The sequence below is a fragment of the Platalea leucorodia genome (assembly GCF_965183815.1).
Source record: "Platalea leucorodia genome assembly, chromosome: 7".
NCBI lineage: Eukaryota > Metazoa > Chordata > Aves > Pelecaniformes > Threskiornithidae > Platalea > Platalea leucorodia.
The window spans coordinates 18,932,960-18,959,764 of record NC_138829.1 but is presented as its reverse complement, the minus strand read 5'-3'; the positions used below and the strand labels follow the sequence as shown (position 1 = coordinate 18,959,764).

At 39.3% G+C, this 26,805-nt stretch overlaps 1 protein-coding gene across 1 annotated transcript in view; it reads right to left on the bottom strand.

Annotated features, from left to right (window-relative positions):
* The window catches only part of PPP4R3A (protein phosphatase 4 regulatory subunit 3A), a 47,572-nt gene extending 24,173 nt beyond the window's left edge, over positions 1–23,399 (bottom strand). Inside the window, exons 1-4 of the mRNA XM_082317929.1 lie at positions 22,018–23,399; positions 13,901–13,956; positions 3,884–3,982; positions 805–1,422 (exon numbers count right to left, since the gene is read on the bottom strand). Coding sequence (XP_082174055.1) covers positions 805–1,422; positions 3,884–3,982; positions 13,901–13,956; positions 22,018–22,159 — 915 coding nt within the window. The 5' untranslated portion in view covers positions 22,160–23,399. The remainder of the gene's footprint in view (positions 1–804; positions 1,423–3,883; positions 3,983–13,900; positions 13,957–22,017) is intronic.
* Between the last annotated feature and the right edge of the window lie 3,406 nt (positions 23,400–26,805).

Below are 26,805 nucleotides of genomic sequence, written 5' to 3'. Positions count from 1 at the left end.
TTAGGAGAATTAAGATAATGATAATTAACTTCTACAAACCAAAATACATGTGCTGTAACCCTTTGCTGAGTTAGTTCAAAGCTTTAGGAAGCTTCCATTACAGAGATGTGCCACCTATTTCCACACAGTTCAGGAAGTTCATGGGTTGGTGCAGAATACTTAAGACATGTAGGTAAGGTATCTAAAGCATCATATAATCTCTTTAAATTTGCAGTAAGACATACGTCATAAAAAACTGGTAATTCCAAGCAGTATTATTTAGGGACTTATAAGACAAACTAAGAAAACATTCAAGCACCTAAGGCAATGTTCTGAACCTGTACTTTCTGAACAACTAATTTAATTTACTTCAATATTAGAAACAGTTATATCCTGGTATGAGATTATATTTGTGAAATTTAGATGAAGTAATTTGATTTTTTTTTTTTTTTGTCATGGTAACATGACAAAAATTATCCTTAACTGTAGTGCCTATAAAGTCCCAAAATATAGAAAAAAACCCCTAATAAAATCAACCCTTCAAAATGCAAACAGTACTATTCATTCCAAACAACCTCATTCAGGATTCTACATGTTTGATCCATCCAAATCAGTTACAGAGAATCTAGTCTGAAATCTGAAATTTAAGAACATATATTTACCAGTTCAGTACTCAAATCCATGCCTTTTATGTCATACTTCAAAACAACTTTCAGGATCACAGAAGTGAAGGTTCCACCGAAGCACCTCAATCTTTCCAAGAAAAATTATCCAACTTTCTCTGGCCAAGCGCAAATAAAGAGACTGTGAAATTCTGAAACTTACCTGTAACATACCAACTATTTCCACTTTATTAAAAAAGATGAAAGAATGAAGTGTTGATAGCATATTTTCCTCAAAAACTGAGGGAGTGGGTAGGACCATATCTTGAATATACTGTACTCTGTATGTCTGATGTATTTTTTGCTTCAGCTCCGGATCAGATATAGGAATAACCTCTTTAAATTTTGCTGTTTTAGTCAGAAATTCCCTGTGTTTCCGTGACTGTGATAAAGACGGATCATATTCTAGGCATCCAATTACGTCCATTATACATTCCTCAGAAAACATGACTTCAAAAAGTGCAGTTCTGTTCAAAAGGAAAATTCCCTTGATAATTTCATATAAGTGGTGTAGTCCTTCAATGTTCTCCAAATCTTCGCACACATGAAAAATTTCTAAGAGCTTCTTAATATAGCCCTCATTTTCCAGTGCTAGTGCGAGTTTTTCACGACGTAATGGTGAAGGCAGTGAAGATGCCACAAGTTCTGCAATTTCTTCTAGTCGACTTAATTCACAAGATGGCAATTCTAGACCTGGTGATGACATATCATCAAAACGTTCTTCCTCAGATTCATCGACAAGGTCCTGAGTAATATCGACAGAAGGGTCTTTGCCTTGAACCTATAAAATAAGATTGTTCAAAAAAGCGGAGTTTAATGTTCACTGCTACTTGAACGTTTTTTTAAAAATACCATTTCAAATGTCACATGCTTTTTCTTTGCATGGCCAAAATAGAAGTGCAAATCTAAGTTTGACATTGAGTACAGCTGGTTTGGAAAATAAGAGATAATGAAAAGATTTCTTCAAACAGAAGGCTTAAAAATTATTTCTACATTAGATATTTAATTCTATTTGTTTTCTATAAAAAGGAGGAAGAATAAAGGAAACAGCTACATTTTCTGAGGACTTCAAATAAAGAAGGATATACATAATTACTAGTACGGACGACAACTTTTTAATAGACTACTGAACTAAGCTATTTGTTTCCAGGCTTTATTCTCTGCAGACAGATTTTCAAATACAAACCAGTATTACATTACTGCAGTGATAGCTTTAAACATTTATCTATAGGCTATTTAACTGCTCTTGATGCTTTTCAAAGCTTCTGCTACTTCAAACAGAGAAGAGAGGCCAGTCTTGTTAATTTAATTGCTGTTTTCAGTTCTGGAGAGCTGCAAGTCAAAATCTGTTACCGTGCACCTACTAAATACTCAACAGAGGCACAGAATCCCCTCTTAAGAACAGAAAACCCCAAACCAACGTTAACAAAAGAGCGGCAGAAATCCAGAGCTGTCAGAAAAACAAGGCACAGAGCCTGCAATGATCTCTCCAGAGATAAAATGAGGAAACTGCGGAAAGTACGAATTAGTGAATAAAAGAGAGACAGATGCTTGAGCACCAGAGTGTTTCAGCTTTAATGACATCTTAATTGTAGAATCTGCTTGGAGTCTGATGTGTCAAATCCAGAAAGGCACTGTTGTGTAGAACAGTAGAAGGTACTGTTCTTTTTAATCTTGAAAATCAGCAAAAAAAGATCTGGGAGAAATAATTCTTCATGGATAACAGCAAGCCTATACTTAGATTAAAATCCAGAATGCTGTTAAAACCTACATACTGTTCCGCTTATACATCAGCAACCACTTCCAGTATAAGTGGTATCAAAGTTTTCCTTTTAGAAGAAGGTTTAATGACTGAGGAAGCTTAAGATCTTTAAAGTACACTAGACACAAATACAATAGCATGGCCTCAAAACAGGATGTAAAGACACTGGTTTCTTACAAAAATATTAGATCTTTACAAGAGGCTGAGGAAGCTGGGCTTCTTATCTGGGTGTTTCCCAAGAACACAATTTCCCCTTTCCCCCATTTTGTTTCTGTCCCCAACTTTTGGTCCTTTGACTGCTAAGATTCCTGGAAATGTTTCTGTACTTATTTACATAAGTAGTAAACTGTTGAAAAGATTCATTCTTAAAAAAAAGGAATGAACTATACACATGCAATTATGAAACCAGATTTCTTTTGCTTTATTTCTGAAATCAGTGAGAACGAACTCCAAAAGACAGAGTGGAGAGAGCTAGATGTTTGTTAAGAACAGAAAGAGAGAGCACATAGCGAATTAGACAAATTTAGAGAAATCCCACCTAATGTAGCATAGAAATTAAGAAAAGTTGTAATGCTTGGAATGGAAGAAAAAACCCGAACAAGAACTGACAAACTGAACTAACATCAGTGAATATATTGACTGAACTCTTTTGGGTATTGGTCAGTAGTTAACACCTGACCAAATGTTATCCAGAAACAATACTGATTCAGTGACTATATAGTCACCTGGCCATACTGGTAAAACGTTAATTAGCACATATTAAAATATATACATGCTACATATAAATTGTTTGATTCCTTTAAACTGTAAGAATTATAGCTTTGAGCTGATAATAAAGAGATTGAGCTATCTTCTACTTCAACTACCAGATCAATCTTTCATTCCCTGACAGTCAACAGAAGCATACTGTCACATTTACATGGAAAAAAGTTCTGCTGAGAAACTCAGTATTCCCCTCCCCTGAAACAGAAGAATGAGATAAGAGAAAGAGAAGAATGAGAAATGTAGAAAGAGAAATGTGAATAAAATACAGTTACGTCTGTGAGAACTACGTTCTAAAATTCACTAAGAGCTCAAATACATGTTTCTCTTTACAATAAAACTTTGGGGAGGTAACCTTTTCCCTTCTGGCCAACTTGGAAAAGTTAATTATGAAATTAATTATTACGAAACTTTTTAAGCACTTATTTTGAGCTAAACTTCCTTGGGCGATAACAGAGCTAAAAAGTTATGTTAAGCAAAAAAACCTGAAAATGCTCTAAAAAACAACCCCAAACGTAGTTTAAGTTCATATCAAAGTTCTGGAGGAAGGAGACAGTTTTCAAACTCAAAAATGCAAAATTTGGGGGAGGTGACTAAGACGATAGTTTTTACTTTCTACCTACTGTGCTCAGATTCACCTCTTACAACAGTCTAAAAATTTTGAACACAAACATTAAGATGATTTAGGTTGTCTCAATCTTACATTTATCAAACTTACCTGACATATTTTTTCCCATATTTCATCACATCCTGCTTTTTCTTGAAAGCTAAGTGCCAAATCATAATTTTCAGCTTCAGACCACACAATCAAGGTATCCTTTAAAGAGAGGAAGAGTATTTTCAGGCAATGTATTTCAGATTTTACAGACCTGGATAGTGTTTAAATAGTAAAATTTTAAAATAAAACCAGCTTGACACCTAATTATGACAATACAAATGTAATCATCATACTTTGTAAGATTTTTATACGTTCTGGCGTTCTTAGGATGAAAAACATTTCTGCATAAATCAGAATAAGGAAGTTCCAGAAAGATACTGAAAGTTTTAGCTCCTAATTCACGTGACCATAATATGGTATATCTCAAAAAGGTCGATCTAGAATATGTAGTTCTACCTCAATGCATCCTCTGATAAAATACAGTAACAAAAGTAACAAGTTTTTGGTCTTTTTTTTTTTTAAAATCCGTTTCAATTGGACCACGCAAAATTGCACATCTTTTGTAGGATCAAAGCTACAACCGTTTTTTTTCATTTTTATAGGCCCCAGAAGACACTGTGCTAATGCACAGAACAGCTGCTTAAAAAGCAGCCCCAAGATGCCTACAAACTTTAAACAAGAACAGCAACTTGAATATGCACACAGTTAACTGCCTAAGAGTATGCACACCTATTACACTGAACCACACACACCATTTTTACTCACTCGAAACTGCAATTCTGAAAGGATGTTTTGCCCTAGATTTCTAGAAGTCAGCTGAAACAGTGTTTAGCTATGTTTACTACCCAGACACTTAAGCTCTCATCCCCTTACTAGAATAGTTCAAGAGTTTATCAGAGCCCTCGTACTGCATGCAAAAACAATATATGGAAGTGGAAGCTGATGCTGCAAACAGCAATATCGCACACTGATAAGGTATTTGATACAGTAGTTCACAGGCAGTCTGCTAAATAACTGTCAGAATAAAAAAGAACCACGAAAACAAAATATAATCTGCATTATTTACATATTGAATCAAGCTTTGTCTTCTTATAACAGCTAGCTGAAATACAGCCATATTGAATATATATAGCCCCATGAAACTGCATTATTTCAATTAAGTGCTAAAACATGCATTTTCTCACTAGACAAGAGACGGGAGAATTTTTGTACTTATATTTCAATGAGAGTATTTTTGTTTCATTAAGTATAGATTTTGCTTATAGTGATTATTCCTAAAGGAATTCATTTTAAATGTTTACAAAAGCACTATAAGTTGCCAGACATTTATAAAGTTCAAGGCAGTTTCATTAATTAGGCTTAATTTATTTCAAATATTAAAATGAACACTGAGGATAATGAGAAATCTTACATTTAGATTTTGATATGCACTTACTAGAAAACTCCTTAAACTAAACTATAATCTAAACAGCACGATCAGCTAGCTCCATTAGGATTCAGTCAAGCAATACAATATAATCAATTTGCCATTACCAGAGCAGCTATACTGCTTCAGAGGCACTAATGGCTTTACCTTGCAAATGGCAAATAGTTTACCTTTTCCTTTTCCAAAGGGTTGAGGAAGAGGTGGTACACAGAAGAAAGGGATTTAGGAAGACCACCTCCAAAATACAAAAGGAAGAAGAAAGTCACAATTAATAGTTTATTCTCTATCAGACAGGTCACGGTGCAAATACTCTGGTAATAACAGATTGACAGCACCTAGTACTGCTGACTCCTGTAGAGCAAGAAAAACAACAGTTTACAAAAATTTAGAAATGGAAGGTCCAAAAGAAAAAAAAAAAGAATATTTTTTTACCATCTTTTAAAAACAGTAGGTACCTTGCTGCAGTGTTCACTGTATCAGGTTCAAAATCTAATACATTAATCTCTGCAATTAGTATTTATACTGCAGTAATTTTCAAGGCCACTGTCTAATCAGCTTCCCACTGAGTAGCCCTTATTTCATTTAAAAAAAACCCTAACACTAAATCTTAAGTAGACCCTAGCAGAACTTGCAACATTCCTATCTAATTACATTTCCATTTAAGTGAAAGTGGTTAGATTTCTAAGCGAGCCATTTCCAAAAGAAGATCAAAACGTATTTGCTTCTCTATAAAGAACATGACTAACAAACAGGGAAATGACTAGAAGAACACAAATAAGGACAGTGTTATTTACATTAACTGTGGTAAGTTGAATAAACAAAAGCTCTAAGTCTCTGAATAAAATCCAGCACTGGACCAAGACAGGTTGGTCTGTCTGTCTTTTTCCTCCAGGGAGGAAAAATGAAAGGGAAGACAAAAAGGTAAAGCTGCTTTTGAAAACTATAGTCACAGATGTACAGAAGTGTATTTGGCCACAGGAGAGCAATTGTTCTGGTTAAACAAGATCATCTACTATCATACATGGAAGTTCAGACCATGGTTTTTCACCTCTACACATTCTGATTTCTTTTTTAATTGTTTCTTCTTTGGAAACCAAAACAAAAAAACTGCTGAAAGAACTTATTTGAGCAGCAGAACAATAAACTTCAAGTTTGGTTTATTAATATTAGAAAAGTATTTTCCAATTGCCAATATTAACAATTTCAAACGATTAGTTATCTGTTGTCTTATCACACAAGGATTTCATATTCTAGATTAATATCCGTGTCTCAACAGAAATCTATCAATTGCTACCCTCTGGATCTTTAGTAAGAGAGTATTTGCTTGTACATCCTTTCTCGCCTCAAAGGGCTTTTAAAAAGAGAACATGAAACAAAGTGAGAAAAGCACTTCACTGTTGCATAATACACAGTTCAGTCAAAGTTTAAATTCATTGTTAAATGCAGACAGTTACCCATGTAATTCCATTTTCTTAATCCTACAAAGCTTATAATCATCAAAAAGGAGAGCAGTACAAGACTTATACATGTAGGGAGAAGTGACTGAAGGAAATTCTAGATGTAGTTAAAGATAAAAAAACCCCATGCATAAAAGTCTAGTTTCTGCTTGTTTTATTTAAAGGACTCTTTCTATATGTTTGATCTGAAATCTCCTCAGTGTAATCTGAATCCACTAACTACCCTGGATCTTGCAGCTATCTGTTGCTTCCAAATGCCAAACATTACTTCTTGCAACTCCAAAAAGCAACCAAAATTTCTTAAGACTGCCTCCTCCGTTCCAAGAGAAAACAGGAGTGTGAATAAGCATGTTTAGTAATAGTAGCTATCGGTTAGAGAGGTAAGGAGATGAGTCTTGCACATTAGCCCTCTATGAGCATAAAATCTTCAATCTTACATGATTCATAAAAGCAGTTCTGGCTCAGTTTGATCAAAAACATATCTTTTTTTGCATTACATACAAAATGTTAGCCTCTAGATAAGGAACTGGACGGGATGACTAAAACAAACATCTAAAATTTGTTCTTATCTATCTTGTCATTAAACACAAAATGGGAAACTGCAGTATTAAATCATAGCTACATTGTGTGAACTGAGTCATAAACATGGACAATTGTTTTATCATTGAAGGCTTTTATACTGTGTGCTCTGCAAGAATCCTAGCATTGCTCCTCACGTTTTTCAAGACACATTAGAGTTCTTGGCAAGATCTTGTTTAAACAGAATGACAATCAGGAAACTACTTATGTAGAGTTCACAATCTTATTAATTTATTTGAAAATCATTTGCTGCTGCACAAAAAAATATTTTGACAACGTTGCCAGTTGGATGTGTCATGACTACCTTAGCACATACAATATTTGCTGTCTCCCTAAAAGCATTTGTATAAATTTGTCTTCTTTCATATTACTGTTCATTATGGCTGCTCAGATATAATCAGGAATTTTTAATTTTAAGCAAAAATTCTGAGCATGGCTTCTTTTCAGAAGACACTTTTAACATTCTCATAAAAAGGTATTTCCCGTTTCTACCAATGGAGGTTAACTTTTTGCACTCTTATTCGTATAACAATACAGCCTGAGGCAAAATTTCCTCAGCATACAATCAGGCATTTCTCTGCTGCTTGTCTCCTTGTTGGCTGCATCAAGCCCACATGGAGCAAGTTCTGGTTAGTTAGAGGTTTTCAAGGAAGCACTACTGTGTGCTACAGCTTTATTTGAGACTTCATTCCTAAGAAGCTACCCTTCAGATTTCTACTGCAATAGTTTAAGCCAGCAAGCAGTCACAATTGTACTTAGATGGACGTGGCTTAGCATCTACCATGTGATTTCTCCTCACTTTTTGAAATTATTTCCAAAAGGCTTACTTTCCTTAATAGAAAGGTTGTTGCATACACACTTTCAGTCTCAAGTTCTCGCCATAACACTCACCAGAAGTCACACTTTTATTAGTTATTGAATCAGTTTTATTTAACTATTAGGAAGCTGATTAGCAGGTGTGTTGTACAACACTCATACAATCTCCAAAGCAAGCCCTGGGATTTCATAATGAAGAATTTCAGAGCAACTAGTACTCAAGATTTGATTTTGCTGTAAAATTGATTCAAGATTTCTTTCCTAATGTGATAAAACTAAGAAAACTTATTGTTTGATAATGCCCTCTCACTGATGTTCACGTCCAGGGAGAATTCTCTGTAGCTCCAAAATATTCTCTTGGCATCCCCGTGAGATTTAGGCTACTCTCAAGAAGTACTGATCCCCCAAGTTAGATCGGTCTTTCATAAACTCTTGCTTTCTGTCTTAAAAAGAAAATTAATCTCTTCCTATTAGCCTTCGAATGATTTAGGCCTATGACACCTTCCGGGCCCCCGCTAGAAGTTCAACAGAGGAAGGTTGTTTCTCCCCCTCTTGGACTGCCTGACTGCTAGTCTTCCTTATCTGAGCCCTTACATGGTTTACAGTTACAGACCCTTCCCTGGACATGCCAAGCCACATTTCAGCATCTTGCTAGCTAACTGTTTACAGTCAAAAGTACAGTTTCATAAGCAGCTTTCTCCTTATGAAATAAACTACTGGCACTACCCTTTTTTTTTTTTTTTTTTTTTAAGTTAAATACATGTAGTTATCGTGGTGGGTTGCAGCAGAATCTTCAGGCTAAAAAAACCTGCCCCAGTAATGTAATACAAAGTTCCAATTCTGCATTTGGTTTTGTGCATTTGTTCACCTAGAGCCTGGATATCTGGATGTGCTAACAAGTTATCCCAAAACCTGGAATAAAATATCAAAGGCAGACTCAGTCTTTTGGCAGAATGTATTCTATCAGCTTCCATGAAAGCTCAACAATCATATGTGACTTTTCAGTTAGCCATTTCATAGCTGCGTTCCCATGAATCACATGGAATCAAATCAGTTTATTAGTTCTATAACAGAACCTTGACTAACTGGCCTAATGACCATACCCAGAAACAGCAGAAAAATTAGATTTCACAGGAAAACACGCGTGAAGATAAAGGAACATGTGATCATTTAAAACTGATGAACCAACCCACCCCAAAACCAACAGTGGTCACTCCCCTTGTTTCTCCCCTCACCCCACAAAACCACACGCTTTTCCTTACTATCTTAGCTACAACAGGCACAAATTTTATTCAAATAGTTTCACTGTTGGCTCGCTTGTCCTGACAGCAAGGGTAGGAAGTTCATCTTCTCTGAGCATTCTGTCAGTGCCTTTTTGGATCTTTTCAAAATTTAGCTTTGTTACTAATAAGTCTGCTCTCCATCATTCAAGGATAGCCACCTTCGAGCTACATAGCTAGTAGATGGTACTCTGGATGAATTTAAGCTTTGTATCCTTGTGAGGAACTGAAAAAAGGACTGCAAAAGCAGAGGACGCGAGACACTGAAGTTTCTAGTGCAGAGGCAAGACTTTGTAGCTGTAAGCTGTAAGCAACTCAAGTCTTCCTTGTTTCAGGCACAAAAAGGGATGCAATACATAATTCATCACTGGGTTACAGGATGTACATGGATGTATCTAAAATAAAGTTGAGGATATAAGTCTTTACTGTTCTATCACTAAAGCATTGCCAAAGTATATTGAAAAGTATACACCCCAGTCCACACCCATATCAGCTTTCTCCCTAGATAAATGCTATGTATATAGAGTTTATTTCTCCTTTAAGGTTGCATAGGAAGAGGTGTCTTGTCCTTAAATACTAGTGCCATTATTCATTTTCTGAATCAGGATCACTTGTTTAAGAACAGCACCTCTGTTGCTAGCATTCTGGAATTGTGTCATTTTAATGCCTTAAAAAAAAAAACACAACCAAAAAAAACCATAAAAACTAGACCATGGATTGAAGTGTGTAAACTGACTTCACCAGACACTATAATTAAAGTATCTTCTACTTTTACTAGTATATTAATAAAACAATCAACAACAACAGGAGAGGAAAACTACATATTCTATGTGTGGTCCAGCAACCCATAGTATAATTGAATTCCACTTACTAAACAAAATTTGCTTTTAAGCTGTGTGCTACTTACCCATAATTAAATCCAGTATATTCCATACCGAAGTTATAGGACCATTATCGTAACATTTTAAAATAAGAATACCAATAAAACTTCACATATAGCCCTAAACAAGAATACAAGTTAGGAGGCCGAATGGCTGTACTGATGCATATTTTGCTTTTTCAGAAGAAATCTGCTGCCTACAAATAGTACCTTAACATAAGAAATATTAGTCTTTTTTCTGAGCCACAGGACACTAGTTTCTCAAGTTGTTTTCTTTCTAGCTTATTTTCCTCACATGGATTCCTTTCTTCTAGTTCTAGTACAAGTAAGGATGAGTTTGCCAGAAGTACAGGGTTCAGAGCACCCAAAAAACTTCCACTGGTAGCAATTCTATGTTACAGAAACAGATACATAGGCACTTTTTTTTTTTTTGAATGCACAGCAGAAAATGATTCTTCATTGTGACAGAAAGACTAATCTAATTTATCCGACTAGTGAAAAGGTAGTTAAAAGACTGCCTATGTGTTTCATGCTTTAAGGAATTATTTCAAACCTCTAGATGGCAGGTAAGTCTGGGAAGACCGGGGACTAGACTGTGCAAACTGAAGTATCTCAGGACCATGCGGACGTGTGAAAAATGAGTCCCCGAGCAGGTCTCAAGATCTGCCAAGTATTCTTCTCCAAAGGGAAAAGCAGACAGTTGCCACCTACCATCAATTAGATCAACATTTATGTGCATACAGAGACCTGACCAATCCACAATAAAGGGCTGTCATTGCTTTCAATCCTAAACCCCAAGAAATCTAAAGCAGACAATTTGTCAACATTTTCCTTGAAGCTCAGGTTCACAGGGTATGGCTTCTGTTGTTGTTGAAGTTTTTTTGTTTGTTTGTTTGTTTTTTTTCTTTTGTGGTTTCCACGGATGTTTTACATGCCAAGCGAGCACAGGCAGCAAGGCAAACTTGTACTCAGGTCTTCACACTATTATTTTGACAAATAATGATCTAAGCTGTGCCAGTTATCATTAAAATATACATACGTATACGCTGAGATTACATAATTTGTGATATCAACAAATACTGAGACAATCTGTTTCACGCTAGCACTAACAGTGCAGCATAGGTAGAAGGTTCTTTCACCAGTGGAAGAACTTCACTGTTTATCACAAAGGTATCTATAGGCTTGTTGAAGAACCCAAAGCAACTGGCATGGCAAGTTTCCCCAGAAGCTTAACTATCACGCATCTCTCCTCCCTTCCAACCACAGATTATGTTAGTTGGTCCAATAAAGAGATTGTTTCTTCTTACGAGCCTCATGTCAGCCTAGACAAAAGTCAGAACTCATCCACTTACTCCATTAGATATCCGAAGTGCCCAAAAGCCACTTGCTACGTATGTCACAGTAAAAACAGCTCTAATGTACTGCTATGTACCCCCTTAAAAGGGAATGGAGGTTCACCCTCACAACAAAATTTTGAGATAAAAGGCTGGTAAGACCATAACAATGGAAAGTTACTTTGACATTTCAAGTCTTACGTTTCTAGTAGATTTTCCTTGAAATTTTATGAGTGCAACTGACAACTGCAGGCAAACTCAAAAGTAAGTCTTCTATCTCAGGCTGCAATTTCACTAGTAGCTGAGGTGACCTAAGCGGCATTCTGCAGCCAAAAAGGAAAGATCTCACTCACTCTTCCATCCCACAGTTCCACAAATGGATCTTGTGTGAGGTGGCTTGAAACTTCTGCTGACGAGAGAGTTACCAGTTTTTGAAGAGGGATTTGGAGTACCAAGTTGATTTTCTTGTGATTTAGTGAGTTCAGGCAGTTCAGAGTTCTATGAGCAGAGCTGTTAAGAAGCAACTCTTCTTTTCAGCTGCTAAGCTCCAAGCTTAGCTCATATGGAATCAGGGTTAAACTCTGAACTTGCCTTTCACCAAGGGAAAGGATAAGTAGGCCTCACCTGAAAGATAACGTGCTACAAAGTAGGATTAACACACGCACCAAGAAAGATTTGGTATTTCTAATGCTCAGAGTGGAGCCCTACACCTAATCTATATTAGATACTGCTTTGCTGAAATAATATGAAAAATCCACCTGCAAATATAAATTTCTGTCTGTGCAGCATTTGAAAGCTTTAAGAACAGCACTCTTCCTTCTCCAGCACGGAAAATGTACAGTGCTGTTCTAACAGGACAGATTCATGTTTAGTATTTTTATTTCTCTAACCATGTTTTCACAATCACCAGCACTGATTTGTGCAGTGCTAGATTACAATACATCTGACCGAGAGCAGCAATGAGCACAGATATGAAATACTGTTGCACTGACAAGCACGTGTGGTGGTTTGCACTGATCTAGTAATTTTATGCCTACTTTAAGTACGCTTCATGTTTGATCTGGCATAAAGCCTACTGATACAAAGCTTGTCCCTCAATGCTCTTTGAACAGATTTCAACCAGCAAAGCAAGTTTACACGAGATCAGCACTTTATGCCATAGAGCTATGAAATAGTCGATGTCATTTTAGGAGTCCTAAAGCTCGAGTTACTGTATCATAGAACCACGACTTCAGGCTGGTCAGGATTACAGCTAAGAGTTAGCTTGCTTAGCATTTTTGCTGGTCTTGTCCTTTCTTACTCCCTGCTATTGATTCTCCACCCCACACTGGCCTTACCAGTTGTTCAGTACAGACTGTTTATATGGTGCACGATGAAGTATATCAAGCAGCAGATACAGGTTAAATTTTCCACGGAAGGGTATTTTAAACCCAGACTGGTCCTCCCCATTCAGTTCAACATACAATCCTACAAACAGCTGCAGCCGCACAACCACTGGGACTGCCTGTGAGCAAAACTACAGTATGTCTATGCTTATTATAAACTATTAAAGCTGAAGACTGAAGAGTGTTTTAGTACATTAACTGTACCTGACGGGATTTTAGCAAGTCTGAGCTCACCAGACAGGCAACAAAATACAATCTGGTTCAACATTTCTAAACCTCTAAGGATAAATTCTCAGCATCCATGAGATAAGAACAAGAAACAAAGTGCAAGACCTACGGTTCACTTCTCACCCATCTCAATAGCATTCTTTAGGGGCTCAGAATGTATGGCTTAAATAATTGAAGCAAGGTGCAAACTAGAGGTGAGAAGCTGCTTTTATGCATACTGAATGCTTTGAAGCAGCAGTAACCCATATCCATCTTCCAAGTAAAAGCCAAACAAAGGTAAACATGCAAATAGCTTTAAAGCCTTCTAGTCTTCTCTTAAATAAAATACATTGAAAGCTGTAGTATCTGAAATACAAAGAAGAAAAAAGCCAGATGATATTAAGTTTCAGATACCATAATCCTCAGGAACCTCAGCTACTTTGTAATTTTCACAACTATGCTGTGCCCGTCTCTCCCAAAGCATTTTTTGGTGTAAAATAGAGTGCAAGTTATCTATATATCTTCACAAAAAATTCAGAGAAATAACACACATGTATCGTGAAATGCACAAAAATGTTGAGAACTACTTTGCCTCCTATTTTTGGTACAAGAACATACAATATAATTTGCAAGAGGCAAAAAAATGACTGTATTGCTGAAGTTAAAGAACCTGCCTTTAAACATGAGGGGGGAAAAAAAAAAAGTATGTTTACCTGTTGCTTCTGGTACGCAGTGTTCGGGTTAATTTTGGACTCCAAAAGAAGAGAGCCTAGAAAAAAAAAGTTCCACTTATTTACATGTGTACTAAAATTTCAATCTCAACATGAATTTTCTGATCACTCTTTCCTCAAGTAGGTATTAACACCTTTCCTCCCAACAATAAGCCTCTTAAACCTATATTCTACAGCTTTATGTTTCATTTTTCCCTCAAAGATGTTGTTCACACAGTACAGAACATTCAAGAGTGATTTAAGGACTGGAGTTTTAACCTCTTTCTTGCTCCGAGTAATGAGTTTTCCATAGAAATTTTTTTAGAGATGACAAATTCTGCAAAAAATCACCACAGAAAAAGCATCACAACTACACTCCATAGATCCCCTATGGTTGTTTTGTACAAAATTTGCTAATCATGTGGCATTTGTTCTTAAAGTTTAGCTAAAACACTTCTATTAGTTTGCTGGAAAGCATATCTAGAAACTAATGCTTAGAGCGGAAACCACTGTGACTGCCAATACCAAAACACTTCAGACATGATAAACTTTGGAACAATGGTTTCACAGCAGCTTATACCGATTTGAGACATAGAACAGCAATTCCACCCTCATGTCTGTGTTTTCTTGCCCTTCCTTTTGCATAAGCATTAGTGTTAACACATGCCACATTTAAATGGTTCAGAGGGTTGATCTAGGTGAAAACAACCCTTAAAACTGCTCTTATTTTTGGTCCAATCACATCCCTCATCCACCTTGCTGCTCAGCTGCACAAATGCCACTGCACAAGGGACTCTTTACAGCCATGACTTAAATTTACATATCTGCAGAGCTTCACTCAACATACATGAAGCAGTACTGATATATTAACTTGCATAGTCAGTCTTGTAATTAAAACATAAGGCTGCAGGTACCCCTTTAAAGTGGCACTTCTCCATTCATTTACCTGCTTAAGAAAAGTCCAAACTTTAAGAAAAGTCTCAACTTCTCAGTTTCATAGCTATAGTTTTAAGGCAGTCTTACATTTATATTACTAGAATATTTGCCAAATATCCTCACAAAATCTACACTAAAGAAAAAATAAAATGCTTCAACCACCTCAGATATGGAAGCCCGAGAACTTGAAGACAGGACAAGAAAACAAATTACTTGGATTTGAAAGACATACCTGGAATTGAAAATTGTACTTCCAAATCTCATAGGAGAATCAACAATGACTAGCTAGTTTTCACTATCTGAAGAGTATACCAATTATAAAATCCACAGCAAAAAATATCCCAAATCAATGTTTGTTTACTACGTATCATCATCCTCAATCTCCTAAGTTACATTTACAAAAAAAACCCCACCCTCCTTTCCTGAAGAATTGCTACTGACTAATAGAAGATCATAGAATCACAGAATGGTCTGGATTGGAAGGGACTTTTAAAGGTCATCTAGTCCAACCCCCCTGCAATGAGCAGGGACATCTGCAGCTAGATCAGGCTGCTCAGAGCCCCATCCAGCCTGACTCTGAATGTTTCCAGGGATGGGGCATCTACCACCTCTCTGAGCAACCTCTGCCAGTGTTTCACCACCCTCACCGTAAAAAATTCCTTCCTTATATCTAGTCTGAATCTACCCTCCTTTAGTTTAAAACCATTACCCCTTGTCCTATCACTACAGGCCCTACTAAAAAGTCTGTCCCCATCTTTCCTAAAAGCCCCCTTTAAGTGTTGAAAGGCTGCTATAAGGTCTCCCCAGAGCCTTCTCTTCTCCAGGCTGAACAACCCCAACTCTCCCAGCCTTCCTTCATAGCAGAGGTGTTCCATCCTCTGACCATTTTTGTGGCCCTCCTCTGGACCTGCTCCAACAGGTCCATGTCTTTCCTGTGCTAATGGATCCAGAGCTGGACACCGTACTCCAGGTGGAGTAAGAAAGGTTGTTACTTCATGAATTTAGAAGCTTTACCAAGGATTTTTATATTCATTAGCTTATTATGCATGTGATAATCAGATACAACTAATTTTTTTTTTTTTTTAATTAACAAAGTAACTTACCTGTGATGGCTGCTTCTTCCTAATTTCTAGGTCTGTTGTTCTATAAGAAGCAGCCTTCACTAATGAAGTTGGCTTGAGAAGCTATCACCCTATCTCAACTGCTCTTGCAGTAAGAGCTGTTTACTAATTAAATACAATCCAACAACAAAACTGAACTAAGCAGCCCTCAAGGGAAAATAAGACACAACAAAAAAAGCAATCTCCCCCCAAAACTACACATACTACCCTTTCTTTTTTGAAGAATTTTTCCAGTTTTCTAACCCGCATCAGCTCTGTTAACAAAGCAGCTTAAGTGTGACAGCGTAACTGAAGAAAAAAAATAAAAATCACAAACTACAAAGCAGGACAGAGAAGGAAAACATCTAAGATGAGCTTTACTGATGAATCTAAAACACTGTGGTATTTAGACCATAGTCTCGAGCTTTAAATTCTGAGTTTGCCTAGTGAACATCTAAAAACAGCATTCCCTTTTCCATTATGATCATCAGTTATAGGCAGTATTTTACTGAAATCTTACTTTCAGTTTCAAAGCCTCGGCTTCAACTACATGAAGTTTTAGATTATTTTGTGCTATTAATTTGGTTGACTAACTTCTAGAAAGTCTTTACAGTCTAGAAATATTTAATAGCAGCAAACATGAATTAGAATCTTGTAAGAATTAAAAGCAATTGATAATTTCAACATTATATTTTAACTGCTGAATACAAATCTACAGACATGGAAATCCTCAAATTAGCAGAATATCATACATAACTTGAATGCCATGTTTGACAAAATACTATTTAAAAAAAAAAAAAATCTTGAAGACAATTGCATGCAGACATTTCATCTTCCAGGCTAGAAGCAGACACTAGAGAATTACCTCTTTACTACACTTACCACAAAAGAGCATTTCTTCTTCTCTGCTAAACCTGACACTTGCAGGAAAGACAAATCAAGCCTTATAAGGCTTGACTTGCTTCTCATTACCACATGATTCAACTTATTCCTCACCATTCTGGACAAAAACTAGAAAAATATGAATTTGGAGACAGAAACATACCAAAGCATAAACTGTGCTCTAAAACCGGTAACTACCCCAAATCTATCCTTCTGGAGAATCTGATGCTCTATTTGTGCAACTACCCAAAAAAGGGTTCAACGACTCAAAATCAGTGACTATTCTACTAGCTAGTTCAGTGAGCTTATTTTCATGCAGTAAGTTTTACAGGATCAGGCCCCTTCCTGGTATGAGGTGGTCTTAGGTCTCTGTTACTTGCTTCTGGGAACCAGGCAAGAGTAACAGACGTAACACAAATACATTATTTAGAAAAAGGTTACAGAGATTTAACATTTAGCAAATAAAGTTCTTCACCATTCAAGGTCAACATCAGTATTGCTTCCTAAATACAGTTCAAGAAGCTTACTCTTGCATTTGTCATAAGCAACTACTTTCCATGTAGGTATTTTCCTCTTGGTACTATCCTATGATATGTTAAGACTATCCAGTCTACTTTATAAAAATACACCAACAAGATTTCATCTTCATTGACCGAATGACTCTATTCAAAGTTAGGCAAGACCTGAAAACTCACCTTAATACAAGTCATGGTTTTAATAAAGCCCCCCAAATTATGCAGATCTAGTTATTTTCTAAATTATAGCTTGAATGAATTTGTAAAGGTAACTGCAAAACATTGGTGCCAGAAAGTAACATCTGAAACCACCTATAAAGAAGAAAACATTGATTTGCAGAATTTTGTTATTTTCTACTGTAATACAATATAGCACAGCTGGGTTTTTTTGTTAGTATAATGATACCATTCTGTGCCGTGAAAGGAATGCGTGTATAGGGAAAGACTTGCTCAAAAGAGATCACATACAGATATACAATGCTATTTTCAAAGATATTTAGAGAACATCCAATATCCTGATCCAGTAGTCTTAAACAACAAATCTGCATACGGAGGAGACCTGCTGATATGGAATATTGCTCCTCTCCCATTAAACTGTTATGTGGATCCTTCCTCAAAAGGAGTACCGTGTCGCTCATTACTCCTCACCAGTATAAACATGTTTACGTTTAAACGAAAATTTCAATTCACGAGCTGTTATTTGCAAGATGCACACACAAGTTTAAGTTCTGCAATCAGTTCTGCTGCTACTGAATCACAGAAACCAATCCACAGAAATTTAGGAAACAGCTCAAACTGAGGTCTAAGAACGCACTCTGCACTCGCAAGAGACTAGTCCTCAGTCTAACACATTTCTGAAGGGTCAAACCCAAACATTATGGAGAGGGGAGAACCAGGAGAAAAGTAACAAACAAACAAAAAAAATATCCCCCACACACCCCAAATTTTTTTTTCATTTTAACCTAAGGTAAGTACATAATCACAAAATTTTCCTGTGTTGCTTTCCTGTAAATAAATAAATAAAATTAATGCCTTGAGTTTGAGCAAGGTAAAGCAAACTTAAGCCAAATTTTGGCTAAACCTTCTGCCAGTATTACAGGGTTACTGATGGCTAATCTAAAGAAACAGCGAGGATGCAGATGCCTACGCTGTGGCAAAAGTCATTAACATATAGAATTCAGAAGTGGCAAACTACAACATCTGAATAAAAGTGATTAGATAGTTCCTAAAAGAAAGCTGGCAAATATGGCCTCCAATGGGGGAGTTCACTTTGGCTTGTCAAAAAGTTTAGTTACAGGACTAGTGAGCTTTAATCAAAAGCTTAAGCCTTCAAATTAACCCAAGTTAGTTCAACAGAAAAGTTCATTTTAGCAGTAACTTCAGTCATCTGGGCTCAGCACAAAAAAAAAAGCGATCTGAAACCATGCAGTGAAAATCTAGAAGCACACAGACATTTTAAGAATGAGGCAGGCCACAGCAGCCTAAAATACCATGCGAGAAACAGGTAAGAAATCAAAGGCTTCTGATTATACACAGAAACTCAACATGGAAGGTGATCATTTGTAAGAAAAGAGTTCACTATTACTCTACTGCAATTCAAGTAGAATACACTGCATCTACGAATCACACAGAGAAACTTTTCAGGGTTTTAAGTAAAAAAGTTAACAGTTGTTTAAGTGTAAAAAAAAAAATACAATTCCCTGTTTCAAAGCATAATATATCTGATCTGAAAGCAGCTTATGATATTTCTGCACTCTAATAAATTACTCCAAATTGCCTGCAATGACTCTTAAAGTTTAATGCCTGGGAGCATTAGACATCTCAGATGGCAACACAAATCACTCATCTGCTCTAAATTCTTTTAAGATGGTGTTAAAAAAAACGTCAACCCAAGACAAAAAACCACTCCTATAGAGAAAAAAATTGCACTCTTATTCAGTTCTTATTGCTCCAATTCCAGATGATAGCTTACCTTGGACTTGGCATACTGATTGTAGCTCCCTTATCTGAACACCCTGACCCTGCCATAAAATCTCCACCACTTATAAAGCAGCTATGGAGCTACACCAAGTCACAGCTGCACAACCAAAAGACTGAACTATGTGCTTGCTCACATGGTCAGCCAAATGAACCCCTGGTAATTCTGCTGTTGCTCTGTGCACAGCCAAACTGGCCCTTTAACAGGAGCGGGAATTTCCCATAGACAGCAGGAACTACTGCTAACATCCCCCACGGCCTCCCCCACTCAGGAAACAGAGCCCCCAACTTCAGGCAGATCCCGAGGTTTTCAGTCAGCTTCCCGGAGTAAGTCAGTAAGAACACGCCAGCGCACACAGGATGAACCTCAGCACAAACGCTAGGAAAAGCTGGTTTAGAAAAGGAGGAAGGAAGAAGTTTCATTGTGGAAAGAGGAGGAGCTGTACAAAGAAAGACAATACAAGAACGCAATGGAAACATGGAGGCAAACAGTGTATAGGTCAGGTTCCTAGTACTTCTGTTTTTGATAACTAGGGGGAAAAAAAAAAAAAATCACAGTCAACTACTTCACATAGGTAAAAAGCACACAAGGAAACACACAACTTGCATAGTACCTAAAACACAAGTCTGGCGTTAACCTGTTTCCAAACCATTTGCTCACATGTCAAACTGACTGCATTTGCCTTCAAAATCAGCCCACAAACAATTGACACTGGGAGTAAACAAAATATAAATCAGATTTTATGAGGTGTTTACACAAGCAAGTTAGAAAAACTAGCCTATTAATAGAGTGCACATTTACCCAGGACTGATACTACCTACTAAATTAAGAACGTAAGCTCTGTATATTATTCAATACTCTTGAAGTGTATGTATGCTGTTTGAGAGAGGTCCAATGTGTGTATTCTATTAAATATACTCCTGTGTCTTAGGTGCAATTAGAAGTTTGAGCCCGTTCTGCTTTGATTAGAGTATCTTAGCTATGCAACACGAAGTAATGACTTCATCTTTGTTTTGGGACCATTTATACCAATTTGTATTCTCCTTCTTACAGATGTTCATTTACAAGAAATAAGCTGGCAACAACAGTCCAATTCAAGTTCTCATCAGTCCTAAGCATACAAATCCCACTGAAAGTCAATAAAGGGATTTTAGTTTGAATGGGCTATTTCTTCACAAGCAGGTTATGAACTGCAGTTCTTTTGCTTTCTTTTCTAAAAAGAATAAAGAAATATAAATCGGGAAATTGTTTAGTGTCTAGAAGACATGACAGTTTTTAAACATGAGCACAGCAGCCATGTAGACAGAAAGAACTGTATCTACAACAAAATACGCTGTAAAGATTAACCTAAAAATTTAGTGATAACCTTGTTTTTACCTCCCTCCCTCATGCTGAAATTAAACTAAATCTATTTCCATTTTTAATGTTTTCTCTTACACTATGAAGCTGGCCAAACTACAAGTGCATCTTCTTCAGTGTAAAATAAATAAAATCAAATATCAATTTAACTTTTTAAAGTATAATCAAGAAACTACAAAACCCTGAGATTCATCTTATCAGAAACTCAATTATCAGTCCTGCTTAGATGAAAGTTTGATTCCTCCATATCAGTTTATGATCTTTGCTGTAGAGATTATTGTACAGTTTGTCAGAACTTTCTCAAACAGTAAGAATTAATGATTCTCAAGTTGCTTTTCATCCTAGTTCCTAAAATGAAAAAGCCAAATAAAGAAAATTATTGTTGTTGACAGTCACAAGCTACAATTACATCTACAAGTGATTAGATAGAGTAGCTGTATATCTAATGAAGTAGTAAGTCATGCACTGACAAGACTTTACTAGCAAAATGCTACATGCTAGGTATCGCAAAATATACATTTTAAAATCTACTCTGATCATAGCAGTCATGAACTCACAACCAATAATTAAGACTAGCCCAGACATGAAGCTACAGGGGTAGACAGTACTACTCAACCTATACTACTGTCATACGTTGTCAGAAAAAGTGAAGGAAGTTGATAATGCATCATTTTATATTTATTTACAGGAACATCTAGAACTGCTGAAGAACGGAGAACTACTATTCCATAAAAAAAAGCATCTCTGAAAACGCTGTTCTGTCCATTGTATTGTCTTCACTACTATAACAACTGTACTTTGATAACTGTTGATAGCTTCTAGAGTGTCTTGGATAATTCTTGCTAGCAAAGAAAAGGTGCGGGGGGGGAGGGGGAAGAGGGGGAAGGAGAAAAAAAGGGTGTTAGCCATCCAATGACCTTTTAAAAATTTATACTAAAAAACATGATCTAAGTTTTTAACAACTCCTTTCACGAGGGGATTGTTTCCAGAAACATCTAAGGAAAAATATATCACAATGATCAGTTTTGAACCTGAAGTACATTGGACTTCTAGTGATAGATCACTAGATATCCAAACCCATACAAGATTTGCAACAAGAACTGAATGTATTTTGTATGCAACGCTGTGTATGCACTATGAACCAAGTGCCTACTATCCTTGCAGTTGATGGCAACCTTCCCTTTCTTTCACTTGGCCTAATATGAACGAAGTACGGTTAGTGCCCACTTGCATTTAAGAATCACATTTGAATTATGCAGCAAAACATTAAGGCAACAGACACAAAGCTAAGCCCGGTTCCTTTTCTGGGTAGGATGAGGAAAGACTGTACCTTCAGACATACACACTTACCATCACTCTCTGCCCTGACTAGCAGGGACATGCCCTTCAGCCTCTCCACGTAGCAAGAGGACACATGCCCTGTGCCTCGATCATCCCACTGGCGGTCCTCATTTAGGGTGTAAACCTTCACCCTCCGCCGGGTGTCAGTCATCCTGCCGCCTGCCACACCACAGCCACCACTCTGGCTTGCAATTGCTGGAGGAGCAGTAGGCTGGTCGGGGGCTAGGCCCCCCTCAAAGGAGGGGAGCGGGAAAGAAGGTAGCAGCCCCACACGGGCACGCCAAGCAAGCTCTTCTTACTCCTCTTCAGTGCTCCAACGGGATCCTCATTATCGAGGATAACAGAGGGCTGGGGGGCGCAGGGGAAGAGGGGGAACAAGAAAAGAAAGGGGAGCTGCTCCAGGCACAGTCAGGCGCTGCACAAAAGGCGAGTAAGCCTACGCAGGGGAGAGCCGCAGAGAGGAGAGGCTCTTTGCAGGGTGAAGGGCAGGCAGGAGAGGCGATGAAGCAGGGATCCTGGAGCAGAAGTGGATCCACGGGAGTGGAAGCAGCGGTGGACAGCAGACGGCACGGGTGGCAACGGGCAGCCGGCCCGGCGTGACAGGAGCAGGCGACCCTGGAGGCCGGGGCCCTGGCGAGGGAAGCAGGCGGGAGGCTGGCGAGGCCGAGGTGAAGCAGGCGGGGGGAGGCAGGCGGGAGAGGGGCCGCTCGCCCCGGCCTGGAGCTCGGCTCTATTGTGCAGCAGCTGCCCAGGCCCGAAGCCCCTCGATCGCCGTCCGTCAGCGCGGAGCTTCCAGGAGCCGCCCTCCTTCCCGCCGCGGCTGGCCGGGGCCTGCGGGCGCTGCCTGTCCCGGGGCGGGATGAAGCGGGCGGGGAGGCTCAGAGCCCCGTCTCCCCCATGGGCTCCCGTCGCAGGCGGCGGCTTCACTCCCAGCCCGACTCCGCCGCCATATTCTTCTTCCTCCTCCTCCTCCTCCTCCTCCCGGTGCTGCGGCGGCTCAGTCCCGACTCCCCAGCGCGCCCTGCGACGTGGCTGCGCTCCAGGCGCTCAGCGGCCCGGCCGGCAGAGAGGCGCTCTGCCCTGCGGAGGGGGCGAGCGGCGACGGCGCGGTGCAGCGCGGCCCGTCCAGCCCGGCTCCCACCGGCTCCGTCTCCGCCTCAGTCACTGCGCGGCCGCCATCTTGGTTTCACCTCTCACTGGAGGCGCGGGGTCTCCCAGCCAGCGGCGGCACGGGCCTCCCGCCAGCATTTAAAGGGCCAGCGGCCCCGGGCGGGCAGCGGGCGGGGGGCGCGCTCCGCGCCTATGGGCGGGCGTATGCCGCCGGGCCCCACGCACTGCTGGCCGTCCCACGCAGCAGCCGTGCCGTGCCGTGCCGTGCCGTGCCGTGCCGTGCCGTGCCGTGCCGTGCCGTACGCCGCGCCCAGCGCCTCCCCCACGCAGCGCCCTGCCGGGCTCGCTCTCGGGCGGCGCGGGCGGGCCCCGCGCGAGGCCGCGGCCGGGCCGTTACGGCGGGCGCGCGGGAGGCGGCGGGCTCGTTCGGCTCCTCCCGCGCCCTGCGCCGCGGCTCGGACCTCGCCGGGTGGTGCCGGGAGGCGGCGGGGCGGCCGGGCGGGCCCCGGGCCCCACGGCGGAGGAGTCCTGGGGAGCGGCTCCCCCCCGCGCCTCCCTGCGTTGCGCCTGGGACCTGTTTCGGGTGTCTTTGCGTTGTTGGACACCACCGGAGCGGTCCTCTCGCGAAAGGCGGGGGTTTTTTTTTTCCTTTTTTTTTTTTTCCCTGTCACACGTTTCCGAATGATCCAAAAGTTACACGGCTCCTGGTGAGCGGCTGTTGGGTCTCCATAGACGGAGACAGGATCTAACAGTTGCAGTAACGAACAGAAGCTGTCGAGTCTCTCCTTCTGCCGCTGCTGCCGACATCTAAACATACGCTTGACGGATTTCCCTCAAGTATGCAGAGACACGAGTGCATTTGGGACCCACAGACGCACCACTGCACGGGAGAGTCCATTTCAGAGTGTATTCTGGATACACTACGTACATGGGAGCTCATTGCAGATCATATGCTCAATTAGCTCGACTTATTTTTATTTTATACTTTCAAACAAGTATTGATATTTGTTTGTCAAAGTGAGTTCTACTGGGGCTGCTCTGAGCCAAAACCACGGATCGTGAGCTTTCACCCCAGAATTAATTGCACGTGACAAGGAAGGCCCCGCTCAAGCACTGCTTTCCTTTCTCTGTCTCCTATTTTGCCCGCCCCACGAGAAAGACGGGGCCCAGCACGTGCGCAGAAAGGCGCTCGTCGCCTTCCTTTGGCGACCGGTGCAGGCCCCGAGGGGACGCCCCTGGGGAGCTGCCGTGCCAGAGCCAGAATTCCTCTTAGGCAGTTCTGGAGGTGGGTTTTTGTGACTTCAGAAAAGATTGGTGTCACTTAGGGAAAGCTCCGTGGGACCGTTATACTCGTTTACAATTTACAAATTGTACCCTCTTGTGGCCGTCAGATTAAGCATAGACCACTGTTGACTGCCGTTTTGATTCTTTCAGGGTTCTTTGTGAATTGAAAACAAGAAGTTCAATCAGATTTCAGTTTGCATAGTTTGCTTTATGAAAATTTTGGGTTCGGCTTCTTTTCATTGGCCTTGTGTTATTTTGTTATCAGTCTGAACAATTCTCAGCCCAACAACAGTGCCCACTTGGCAGATTTTATCCCGATTCTCATTTTATTTGCCAAGGGCTTTTATTTTTTTTAAACACTTCCACCCCAGTGATTCCAGAAGAAAGGTTGGGTATTGAGGGCAACTTCCCATGCTGGAAAGCAGATGTGAAAGAAAAAAACCACTCGGTTTATTTTTCTTAAGAGTCCTGAGTTAGAAGGCAAAAGTGTGTCAGGTCACATTTCAATTCTTTTTCTCCATTTCCAGAGGTTTGAAGGACTGTGTCCAGAAGGAAATATCTTCAGGGATCGTGAGAGGCCATTCTTATCTGAGTTAAAATGTTAGGCTCCCTTGGTTCCTGTAAATAATCAAGGTCCTTGCCCTGGCAGAGGTTTTGGCCCACCAGGAATTGAGTAATAAATGAGGAAATGGAGTACTGAATACAGTTTTAAACTTCTCATATTCATAGGAAAGTAACTGCGTATGGATCAGTGTAATAGGAGTAAGCCTAAAATGGGTTTACCAGTGAGGGCCTCTTGCACAGCAGTCAAGACTAAAGAACAAGATAACTTTTTCTTTCAATATCTGCTAATAATTTTGGGAAAGAAAATTACATTGTTATTATGAGGAACTTCAGATCAGACATATAACTTGGAGCTATGCACTAAAGCATTATTAGAGTTCCTAAAAATCCTAGCTAATGATTTTCTGGCCCAAAAAAATCGTATTAGGGAAACTAACAACTTCAGGCTTTATTATGGTAAAGATAATTGCCGGAATGAAAGTCACTGCTTGCCTGAGTATTTAGAAATGGCTACATTCCATATGTGCCAGCAAGGTTACAATCCATACTATATACACACACGTGGACACTGGCTATGTCTTCTTGCTCCCAAGACGTATGTTTTGACTTGTTCCCAAAAAAGCTGTGGAAAATGAATGGCTGACTGAAAAGAAAAATTTCATAGAAAAACTGTATCAAAGTAGGGGGAGCCTATAAAGAAGAACATGTCTATAAAGAAGTCAGGATATTGTGATCAAGAAAGAGAGGAGATTCAGAAAAGCACATTTCTAGTTTAGTGGGGAAGTGAATACAGCATTTTGAAATAAATGCATACAAGAAGTAGAAACAAGGCAAACCTAGCAATCATTACAAGTTATAAAGCATAGAAAAATGGATGAGAACATCAAGGAATATGCATGTTTAGTAGTTTTAGGAACAGCTCAAGTTTTCTAAATCTTAACACTATTATAGACCTATTATATCTAGATTTTAAAAAATGTTGATACAAAAAAGTAGAACTGTTTAATAAATGAATTTGTTCTATACTTGAAAGAATGTATGATATATTTGTATCATATGATGATGACTAAGCGCCTTCCTGGTCATTATTAAGAAGGATATTGAACAACTTTTCTTAGAGAGAAACATTTTAAAGTACGCAGGTACTTTAATTAATTTTTAATAAACCTTAAATTATTGCAGAAATTCTGCAAGAATTCTGCAAGACATGAAGACTGACTATAAGTATTCAAGTCGGACAAGTGAGAACACAGATAATAATAGACTGATTTATCTGACATCAATCACAGACAATAAATGCTGATACAGGATGCGATAAGGAATTACAAGATGGGAATATAGCAGTAGCAGCTGATGTGGCTTCATGGAAAAAAATGTTTAATTTCTTCTTAAATTATGAAGTTGCTCAGAAGGGCAATGGTGCAGATATAATATGCTTGGATAGTTCTCAGGTATTTTTCTGGAAAGTCAACATTGTATTCTATGAAGAAAGCTCGCTCTGGGTGAGATGTGGGGTGACCGATACAGCTCAAAAGGAATTATCGATCAGTGGAGATGGTTCTAGATGATTGTGCAGAAATCAAGAGTAGGACTGATGCTATTTAGGATTTGTGGTAATGATTAGAAAGTCAATGTAAAATCTCTGTGAATAAAAGTTGTGTATGACTCAGAAAGCCTGGAAGAGTTATGTGTACGGCTGAGCACAGAGTGGTCAGAAACAGACAGGTTCACCTACTGAAGGCTCTGATGGAGGAGAAGGAATGGCTTAGCCTGGGACAGCTGGGAAGGTTACTGGCAGCTGCTTCTGTCTTATTCCAGCTTTACAAATGTCTGTGAGCT